Genomic DNA, 11776 nt, shown 5'->3' with positions numbered 1-11776 from the left:
TTGCAGATTCTTCTCACGCGTTTATAAATTTATTATATATACACAGTTTCTGACGCGTTAGATGAAATTATGAAGAAAGTGCTGCTGCTCAGTTAAAAAAATCTTTATATTTATTTATAAGGCCATTGACCTTGACCTAGATAACATGAAGAAAGTGCTGCTGCTCAGTTCCCAACAAGCCGAAGTTCCCTGTGGAGAACGGGATAACCATTGGAAACGTTTTGATTTCCTCTCTACTATCAGCTTTCTTTTTCTTACTTACAATGCAGTCCAAGCCATATATAGATCAATCGGTAATCCGTGGGACTTGGCTTTTCTTATTTCGTGCTATGTCGAGCTGATGTTGCTATTTGTTTGTCTGAAAATACACGAGAATCTTGGCACAGATGCTCCGATAGAGCACAAATGGAATTCGTTGTGAGGGGAGGATTAGTAGCTCTCGAGATTCTAACGAGTCTGGAATCTGGTGTGGTAATTGGAATTGCAACACCCTCCGGTCGATGTGCTACTAGACGGGTATTTGAGTTCCCGAGTGGATGATCTCTCGATGAGAGGTTGGGTCTCGAGCCGTTTGGCACGCTTGAGGTGAGTCGAGCTGACTCCAGTTGCTGGACTACAGGCTCAAGTTGTTGGATGTCAGGCTCCTCGTCTGGAACATTCCTCGAAGGAGCAGTCGCATTTGATTTTCGTACATCGAACAATAGCCATCTTACTCAAAGAGAAGGTTGCCCCACGGTGGATGATATGTACTAGCCCCCGAGGTGGCTGGATGTAGTTCTTGAGTTGGACTCGAGACCTTGTGTAAAGTATTCAGACTCTAACATCTGATACCTTGTGTTTTCTGTGAAAAATTGTGAACCCCATTTTAGGCCTAGCTTTGGGTCTCATATAGGTTGGCCCTTTGTTGTTGTGTAGTGCATCGACCTGGGGGCCTGATAATCTTGTCTAGGGAGACAAAAAGTACGGAGTTTATTGCAGAGATCACTCTATACAAGTGATCTCGAACTGCATGGGTGGGCCTTACCGAGGTGTCTCCTTGTGCAAGGCCTTTGTAGACTTTGGGAATTGGACTCTAGTGGCCCAATTCCTTACGTTTGTTTGGATTGTTCTCGATCGGCTGGTTTGGCAAACCAGTTCGAGGGCCATTTACGTGAGTCCAGGGCTTATGGCCCTATCATGGACCAAATATTTTCTTTTATTTTTATATTTACTGGACCAATATACCAAATATATTTAAGAAGGTCTATAGATTTATCTTTCTTCTTTACATATATCTCTATTTTTGTTCCTCCTCAAATCGAAAATGATTATAAACCCATATTGACGTAAAGAAAAAAAAGTCAAACTGGCTCCAACTAGGAGAGAACGCCCCAAATTGTGAGAATTAGACTGATTAGGGAAAAAAAATGGTTGAATCGACCGAGTTAATCCAATTCATCAGGATTTTCACTTAAAAATTGCACGCTGTGTAACTCGAGGCAAAATTGGATCGCCACTGGATGATTTCGATTCGACTCAGCTGATTTTGTAAACCATGACTAAATGAAAGCTTAAATGCTTAGCCAATAGTTGCTCAACTAAAGAAAAATCTCTTGATATTGTAATTTGATCAAACCCAAGAAAATAATTGTTGCTATTGAAGTAACTTGAAGCCAATAATGTCAGTGTGGTACCAAAACCGGTGCCTTTTGGATCGTCAAGAATAGTATGGGATTAGCACTGTTTTTGGGTTGGTGACTATTTTTCTCCACCATTTTACATTTGGATCACTCTAAAAATAGAACTGTTCCTAGAATTAGCGTTATTCTTACTAATCCATCCAAACAATGAAATAGCTCTAATCCCAAATTAGCGCTATTCCCGGATTGCATCCACACACATCCTTTAAGAATAGCTCAAATTTCAATTGTATGAGCTAACCAAAGCTGTTTTCAGCGAATCTTAGTTCATTTGTAGTAGCATGATGGAGAGAAAAGACAACACATCTACAGCTTCATGAGAGATGGAGAAGAAAACATGACGGCTAAAAAGGATACATGCATCTAGCTGATGGTCGAAGACAGATAGAGAGAGAGAGAGAGCTGTGGATGCCGAGACAAACAGATTGAGACGGGATGAGGTAGGGTAAGACAAGCCGCTGAGCAGGGTGAATATGAAATTTATGGGGCTATTCGGCAACACCTCTTAATTCACACTAGAATTAAGTTTTAAGGTAGCTTAAGGAATTGATCTTCAGTTACCTTAATCCATGAATGATATCTAAGGAAGTTAAAGGAGGAGTAGAACTAAGGTGTTCCTAAATTCATCAAGCCTATTTGTAAACTAAACTCTAAAACTTATCGAATTGACTTCAAACGACTAATTTAAACTGTTGAAATCTTTCTACCTTATGAGTGTTGCATCTAAATGTGAAAATTTTAAATTAATTCAGTATAAAGTCAAGTAGTCAAAATTAAAAGATTTATAAATTAATTTTAATACATTAATATTTTGGGCGCCTTTTAACCACTTGACTCTATACAAAATTAATTTAAAGTTTTTAATTTTTTGCATTTAGACGCATCACTCATAAGGTAGAAAGATTTAAAAAGGTTTAGATTGGTTATTTGAAACCAATCCGATAGGTTTTAGTTGAGTTCACAAAAGTACTTGGTGAACGTAGGAACAACCTAATTCTACTCCCTAAAGGGAATAGAGGTACCTTAAGATCCGGATTTAATCCCGTAAATTAAGATCTAGATAAAATGAGACTAAAAAAAGGTCATCTTAATCCGCGTAAAGAGTTGGTATTTGATAGAAATAAGCGTGTCAAAAAGGTAAAGGAGATTTAAAGAAGTCTTTCTCACGCGTTTATAAATTTATTATATATACACTGTTTCTGACGCGTTAGATGAAATTATAAAGAAAGTGCTGCTGCTGAATTAAAAAAATCTTTATATATATTTATTGGGCCAAATGGGTTGTTGTCTTGTTGACCACATTGACCTTGACCCAGATAAGGTACGGGTGAGCTATATATGTTCATCGCCATAGGAAGGGGACAGGAAATTTCTATCAAGTTACTTCCGAATCAAAAAACGCGTCGTTATTGCAATTAATCTTTTGTATAAATAGATAGACAGTTTCTCCTCCTCTTAAATTCAAAACAGAAAGCCCCTTCATTCATTTGTATTATCATCAATATTCAGCCATCACCAATCGATGGGTTTCCAAAGCAACAGTCCGGCTACCCCCGCTAAGTCTCTACAAGGCGAACTTCCCTGTGAAGAACAGGATAACCATAGAGTGTTCATATTTTTGAAACGTTTTGATTTCCTTTCTACTATTAGCTTTCTTTTTCTTACTTACAATGCAGTCCAAGCCATATATAGATCAATTGGTAACCCATGGGACTTGGCATTTGTTATTTCGTGCTATGCCGAGTTGACGTTACTATTTATCTGTTTGAAAATACACGAGAATCTCGGTGCAGATGCTCCGATAGAGCACAAACATTGGTTGAAGATTGTCGTTTGGGTTCTAACTACTCTCCTTACGACAACATTTGCATACAGGGTTGCTGAAATCATGCCCTTGAGCTTAAAAATTGTAGTCTGGGGAATGTCTGGATCTCTAATAGTAGCGGGGTTCTACGCATTCTTCATTTTCGATAAAAATGTTAAAGAAGGTAATGGTTATTGCAAACTGGATAATACTGAAGAGAATGTAAATAAATTTCATGAGCAGTTAAGTCCTGAAGAGAAGGTTTAACAGAGTGCTGGTGTTGATTATGTAATATATTATTTTTTAAAATTAATAAGAGATCAATTTATTCTCTCTTTTTTTCTTGCAAGTAAATAAATATTCAGAACTATTTTTTTTTTATTTCGAGTTGCGACTATTCTACATACAAATAATAATAAATCCAAGGAAGCTGATAATTGTACCCCAAACAAAGTACCTGTGCGCGTCCCCCAATCTTCTAGAATATCGGCGACAAAAAGATCAGGTTTTACTTCATATAGCGCAATAACAGTACCCATCTTTCTTTATTGTATAGAATTTCGCTGCATGAAGAGAAAAATGCTCTGTTAAACAAATTTAACAAAAGCACCGCCAAATGCAACGAAACAATCGTATAATTTAAACATATAAAGAAAATCATTTAATCTACTACGTTCAAGTGTTTAACTTTCATTGTAAATGAGTTAAATTTTCATTTTTAAAAATAAAACCGAATTCCTGAATTCGTCCCCGAGCAAAAATTTACAGATCTAAACTAGAACGAATCTCCAAGTGTGTCCCCGAGCATGAAATTTACACATCTAAATTTGTACTAATCCCCGAGGGCGTCCCCCAGCACAAATTTTCTTCATTTGTGTATAATGTGCCAGGAACAGTACATGTGAACAAGTAAAGCATGTAAACCAATATGTACTGGCAAGCAAACAACATAAACAAAGTATGAAAAACTTGTTACAAACATATAAACCTGTGTTTACAAAAACATTTTAAAGCATATAAACCTGTGTTTACAAACATTGAAAAATATGTGTTTACAAACATATAAACCTGTGTTTACAAACACAATTTTAAAGCTTATTCTTCAAACACATTTTAAAGCATATAAACCTGTGTGTAAATAAATTAAACCAATATATACTAGCAAGAAAACAATATAAACAAAACAATGAAAATTTGTGCATATGAACCTATGTTTACAAACACATTTTAAAGCATATAAACATGTGTTTACAAAAATTAAAAAATCTGTGTTACAAATATATAAACCTGTGTTTACAAACACATTTTAAAGTTTATTCTTCAAACACATTTTAAAGCATATAAACCTGTGTGTAAAGCAAGTAAACCAATATGTACTGGCAAGCAAACAACATAAACAAAGCATTGAAATTTGTGCATATAAACATGTATTTACAAACACATTTTAAAGCATATAAACCCGTGTTTACGAACATTGAAAAACTTGTTACAAACATATAAACCTGTGTTTACAAACACATTTTAAATCATATTCTTCAAACACATTTTAAAGCATGGAAACTTCTATTAAAAAACAATAAAACTACTACTTAGAAACAATAATTGCTAGCAAACTTATTAATTATTTTATGTTGTGAAAAGTATAACTTTTCACAATAATGACAATTTATAACAATGCAAACTTGTATTAAATAACAATGAAACTACTCTTCGAAACAATCATTGTTAGCAGATGCATCAATTATTTTATATTCTCACCATAGAACTTCTCACAACAATGACAATTTGTAAGCAAACAAACATGTATTAAATAACAATGAAACAAGTATTTCGAAATAATAATTGTTAGCAGACTCATCAAATATTTTTAAAAGAAAGAAGAAACAAAGCAAAACAGAAACAAAATAGAACTTCAAAATGGACGCTCTTTTTTTAGTTATTAAATATCAAAAACAATTTGTTTAACTTTAATTAAAATTTGTGCTTATCATTCAAATTAAAACCAATCCCCGAGCTAGTCCCCGAGCTAATCATTATAACTTGTACTTTAAAGTACACTAAAGTACTTTAAAGTACTTATAACTAGTTTAACTAGTTGAAGTACTTAATTAGTTAGAAAATGATTAGAGGACCGTTAACAATCTGGGGGACTAATTCGGGGATTGGTGATTACAACTGTTCCTAACAAACTGTCCATGAAATTAAAACACAGTACAAAAGCATGTAAAGCTAACGTTTAAAACAATCAAATTAAAATTGTAATGCGTTTAAACAACAATTCATTAATTAATGGAAAATTAATAAATTACCGTTATTAGCAGACGGTTAAACCCATTTAAACCAGTTCGAGGACATGCTCGGGTTTGATGGCTCGAGGTACAGGAACATTTCTCTAAATCCAAACTGTTAAAACTGATTTACTTCACGAGTAATTAATTTACATGTAAATTTCTCAGAATTTTGAATTAATTTAGTATAAAGTCAAGTGTTAAAAAAAATTAAAAAAATGAATGCACTAAAATTAATTTATAAACATTCTAATTTGACTGCTTGACTTTATACTAAAATAGTTCGAAATTTTTTTTGCATGTAATTAATCACTTGTGAAATAGATGGATTTCAACAGCTTAAATTTGTCGTTTGAAACCGATATAATATATTTTTGAGTTAAGCTCACTAAACACCTTGGTGAGCTTATGAACACCTTGGTTTTACTCATGCATAACACCCTATCAACCTCACATGGAGAGAGTCTCATCGACAAAGAAGAGGGCACCGATGTAACACTGAAAATACAGTAAAGCAACAATGTTTTGAAATTTTTTTTTGGTTGAAATTTGAAATTTGGGTGATGGCACCAAAGAAGCCCAAGCGTTGGGGCTGTCAGAAAAATAATTTAAATTTGAAATTTAAAAAAATTTCAATTTGAAAAAAATTGATTGCAACACACTTTCTGTCAGGCAACCATCTTTTGTACAAGCACCCAAATCCATATTTCGACCATTAGATACGATCCGACGGAGTACGGAGATAGTGCTACTGTAGATCTACAGTAACCTATCCATTCAAAGTTAAATATATAGATAGATATACAAAACATAAAAAAAAATATATATACATAATTACATGTAAAATGCAAATATGCAATATGCATATATACACAGCCAGGTTAGTTGTTCCCTATGTCAGGATGAGTGCGTATCCTCTGAGATATCTCAACTTTTGCGTGACCGACGTGTCCGGTTTCTATTCGGGGGGATGGAGGGGTCAGAATTATGTGTGCTTTGAGATTCGTGTAGAACGTATTTAAACGGTTAGAATTTTCCATAAAGTCACGCAAAGTTTGAGATATCTCAGATGATACGAATTCATGTCAGGATGAGAGTACCCTGTAGGCCCAATGTCTGTGGCCCAAGGCCCAAACTTTGATCCATGAGCAAAGACCTGAACTCTTCCGAACTTTCCTATATACACCGCTTTTAATAACCCTAAAGTAACTCAAAATTTGATTTTTATTGGGATTGTCCGATCAAAGTACAGCTCTAAAATAATCGTGCCGAAACAGATCGGACGGTCCAGATCAAACATCAAAATTTGAGATACTTTCGGTAATACGAATTCCAAATCCGTTTGGTGCTCTTCAAAAGAAATTGATTCCTCCCCCCCTCAAATCAAAGGGTTTGTTTTACTTTCATTTAAACGAAATGAGAAATTAGGGACAAAGGAGATGGAGAAACTACCGTGGGATTGCACAGCAGATGCTTGTGCCACGTGGCAGCGTTACCTGCCGTCGATCATTCCTGCCTCCAAGAAAGAGCTTCATTTCTGACATGGCTAATCCACGGTGGAGAAATGGTAATAATCCTTTTATTTGATCTATGTTTTTGTTGGTTCATCGATTCTTTTAGATTTCTTTTGTTAAATTTGGAATGTAATGCATAAGCATGTATTAATTACTTGATCAAAATTTCAAAAGGGACATCACTGTATCTGTCTCAGTACCCAGTAAAACCTATTTTGTTATAACCAGTTCAGCATATACCACTTAGAAATATATACCAATTGCTTGCAATTCGATAAAATATATACCAACTACTCAATCTCATGAAATGTTTTATAAATCTAAATTAGTTAATGTTACGTTGGCATTATTCTAAAGGAGCATTTGATTTACTCCAATATGCTAATTAAATTCAAATGAATTCCACACACAAAAAAAAATCATGTAGTATTGTGGATCTCTAATGAATTTAGCACATTAGACTTAAAACAAACAATCACAAACAGTTCATGAGATATTTTTTTGTTTGTAGGTCTTATTATTAGATATTTTCTTACTGAAATTAAGTTAGAAAGTCTGATAATTTAATCATTTCTTGCCATGATCACAATCTAATACTCATTTTGTAATCTATCCATTTGAAGTTATATCTTCTTTTGACCAAGGCAAAATATTAGCCTCTGTATTAACATCTATAGAATTAATGTAGGAATTAATTCTACCATGCATTATATCAGCCGAATAGCACCTCTAAATTTGTTATGTTTAAACAAAATAAATTCCTTTTACAAACAAAATATAAGACAAAATATGAGATGTGTTATCAAGAATAAATTTCCTTTCACAAACAATAATCCAATAAAGTGCTGCGAGAGGTTCTATTGCCTCTTTCCTACCTAGCTCGGAGGAGAGGAATCATGGTGCAACTTGGAAAATATACATCCGATGATTCATGCACGACGACAACCTCAAAATCTAATTTTCGCATCTCCGAGTAACTTCTTTTTATTAATTTATTAAAAAAAAATTATAATTCAATTTTACTTGATCACAATTCTAGTTTTAGAGCTGCTCTCAATTCAAAATAGATGGCCTTTCTTATATCCCCTTCATTTGCAAATTTTAACCGAAAGTTTATCATGGGCCTTTCTTTAAAAGAGGAAATGACCATTTTACCCTTTTAATAGGGGATAGAATAGATCTTCTCCACTCTCGTCTAGGGTTTTCTTCGATTAAGTGCTTCTTTCTCAAAACATGTTCCTGCGATCTGGAAAGCACGTCGATTCCGAATCTCCTATTGGTAAGATTTTGTGCCCTCATGTTTCTTTAATCCTTAAAATTTAATATGTGTGTAAAATAGCAAAAATAATATAATTTGAACTCATAATTCAAGCCAAAAAAAGGAAAGGAGAAATTGTCAAATGTGAGAAGAAGGCAATCTTGAGGAATTACAATCAATTACCGCAAGACTGCATCTCACATTTGCTTTCTCTCACCACTCCGCGCGGCGCATGCGTCTTATCTGCTGTGTCCCCTACCTTTCGATCAATGGCGGATTCAGATGCCATTTGGCAGCAGTTCCTACCATCAGATTACGCCTCTTTCCTATCTCATTCAGTAGTGCCAGTAGAGCATGCCTCAAAAAAGGAGCTTTTCTTACGACTCTGTGATCATCCTGTGCCAATTTATGGGGGCAAAATGGTAATGTTATATTTGATATCAGTTGTTAGTTTGAAGGGACGTCAGAGAGTTGGGGGCTATGGTGAAAGCAATATTTTATTGTACAATTTTGTCCATTTTTACAAAAATTGTACACATGGCCCTTGTTAGATATGAATTTATCTAATTGAACCAACAGGCATGTTCATTTATAAAAATATCTTGTCTAATTTCTATGTTAAATAATTATGAAATTTTAGTCCTTTGGTGGTAACTTCTCTTGTTCTATGGATGATTTTTTTGTTAGAATTTATTGTAGGGTTATTTGTTATTTTATTTATTCATGTTTAATTGACCATATTGTTTATAATGTGGTGGTGCCTAGGCCTTTGGATTGGAGAAATCAAGTGGAGCAAAGTGTTTCACGATTTCGGCTCGAGCAATGAGCATATCATTTATTGATAGCAATTCCCTCTGGAAATGGGTCCCTCTCTTTAATTCAAGGTTCCCTTTTGTTTTTTTACCTACATTTTCCTCTCTTGATTTATGGTAGGTTTGAAAACTTGAAATGCTCCATTGTTTTTGTGCCCCAATTATACCTCACATATTTATCTCTGTTTTCAAAATCCAAACAGTTGATCTGAACCGCTCAACAAGTTATCCATATTAAAGACAATTTTTTTTCTTTTTGGGAAATATTACTGTTTTCTCAGATAAGTACAAAATTACAGTTTTTGGATGGTTTCAGAATCTTATGAAAAACAATGATTTTGTACCTATCTAAAAAATAGTAAAACAATTCCCAAAATATATAAAATTTGGTCTCCAAGCACATTTTAATATGGTGATCATGTTAAGCTATTTGGATTGACCGTTTGGAATTTGAAAATAGAGATAAGGATGTGAGGCACGATTGAGACATGAAAGACATGAGGCATTTGAATCCTACTCTTTTATTTGGTAGATAAAATAATATTCTACAAGTTAAATTAGCTTACTTTTGATAATCCTTTATAGGTTCTCAGAAGCTGTTCAGCTCCGCTTCAATAGCTTTTTAAATAAAGATGCTATGGCATTTAGTGGTAGAATTGCAACCAAAACCCTCTCGTCAGAGACTACATATACAGCATATCTCATCTACCGGTGCACATATTATGAATTTCGAACTTGCATCCCCGCCTCATTTCTAGAAAGCAGTGTTGAGATAGGTATGGCGAATGCATATAATGGAATAGTGTGCTTGCATCCTAAATGCAACTTGAGATCTGACGTGGAATGGCCCACGCGAAGGAGAGATCGCTGGATGGAAGTGAAGGTTGGGGAGTTTTATGTAAAAGGTGGTGAGGATGAAAAGGTGAAAATTAAATTGCAAAAATCTGAAGGCGATGAGATACCGTGCATTCTCCTCCTAGGTATGGAAATCAGGGCTAATAGTGTCGATTCAATGATCCGTAAAACCTGAATTTGCTATGAAATAGTCTCTGATTTAGTAAAATTGGACCCAAAATTTGTAATGGTAATTGCAATTTAAAGAATAAATAGATGTTGTTGATTGCAGCAATATTATCTATGATTTGCAATTGATGCTTGTGTTTTTCTTTTCTTTTCTTATAGTTTGTTGGAAGCAAGGTATCCGTCTTGATCTTTGTTTAATTGAACCACTAATCAAATAGAAATCATGCTGAAACCATATATATTGATAGATAAGAGCTAATCAGCATAATCTGATTCAACACTTTGGGATATGACCAAATTACTTAGGAGAATTTTTTTAAAAAAGAAAAACTGAGCAGTTCAATTACTGATTTGTAACAGTTTTTTATGTAAATTTTTTTCTTAAGATTTGGTATGGGGGATTCTCATCTCGCTCTTCTCCTCCAGTTACTGTCAACATTAACATATCGAGAGCGAAAGAAATAGAGCGAAAGGAGGAGAAAATCTAGGGTTTCAACAGCCGCCTCTCTCTCCACCTCCACCTCCACCTTCTCTTTCTCTCTTCTTTCGACTCTGCTAATTTCACTTCTTGTAGTCTTTATTCCAAAGCAACACCTCTCCTCTCTCGGTTCTATCTTCTCAAGCGGAGAGGAGAATGAGGGAAGGGAGAGGAACCGGAGCCGAGAGTGCGGTATCGTCGGAGTTCGGAGCGTAGAGAACTAGAGATCCCATTTCGATTAGAACACGACGGTGAGTAGATTTAGTCGCTGTCGGAGCGCGGTGACAATTGAAGAAGCGGATCCGATCGTAGAGCGAGATGGCGATTATAGTACTAGGGTGATCTTCATTTTGATTGAAACGCGACGGTGAGTAGGCCCGGTCATCGGAGTGCGACGGTGGTCGGAAGAGCGGATCCGATTGTGAAGCAAGATGAAGATTAAGGTATTAGGGTGATTATGAGTTTATACAAGTAGAATTAGAAGAGTAGATTTAGTTAAAAAGTAGATCTAAGAATTTAGAGGGTGATTAAGGGCGATTAGAATAATTTTGAGTAATTTAGAAGATTTTGTGAGAATAAAGGAGTAGATTTAGAAATTAGAGTCACTTGACTCGTTGTAAATACGTTATTTATCAATCGAATTGTTAGTAGGCATTTAAAGCCACTAACCTTAAAAAAAAAAAAAAATTGGTATGGGATTTCAGTTTCTTATTATTATTATTATTATTTTTTTACTATCATTTCAAAATGGGTTTTCAGGATCAAAGCTATTAAATATAACATATATTTGACAGATGATAGCTTCTGCTCACAAAATTATTAAAAATTACAAATCAACATTTAAAAATTATTCCTTCACTAATAACACTACTGAATACATTTATGAAGCAAGACATTTTTTCAAATGTGTTGGACATATT

General features: G+C 34.6%; 1 protein-coding gene across 1 annotated transcript; it reads left to right on the top strand.

Annotated features, from left to right (window-relative positions):
- The first annotated feature begins 8426 nt into the window (after positions 1-8426).
- LOC144561268 (putative F-box protein PP2-B12) lies at positions 8427-10507 on the top strand. Its single transcript, XM_078310329.1, has 4 exons — positions 8427-8564; positions 8658-8965; positions 9309-9427; positions 9941-10507. Exons 1-4 carry the CDS (start codon positions 8519-8521, stop codon positions 10383-10385), a joined length of 918 nt encoding a protein of 305 aa, XP_078166455.1. The 5' UTR covers positions 8427-8518; the 3' UTR covers positions 10386-10507.
- Positions 10508-11776: the final 1269 nt, after the last annotated feature.

The sequence above is a fragment of the Carex rostrata genome, chromosome 1 (genome assembly GCF_964058835.1).
Source record: "Carex rostrata chromosome 1, lpCarRost1.2, whole genome shotgun sequence".
NCBI classification, from domain to species: domain Eukaryota; kingdom Viridiplantae; phylum Streptophyta; class Magnoliopsida; order Poales; family Cyperaceae; genus Carex; species Carex rostrata.
Note: the sequence above shows the minus strand (reverse complement) of the source record. Positions and strands in the feature narration are given on the sequence as shown.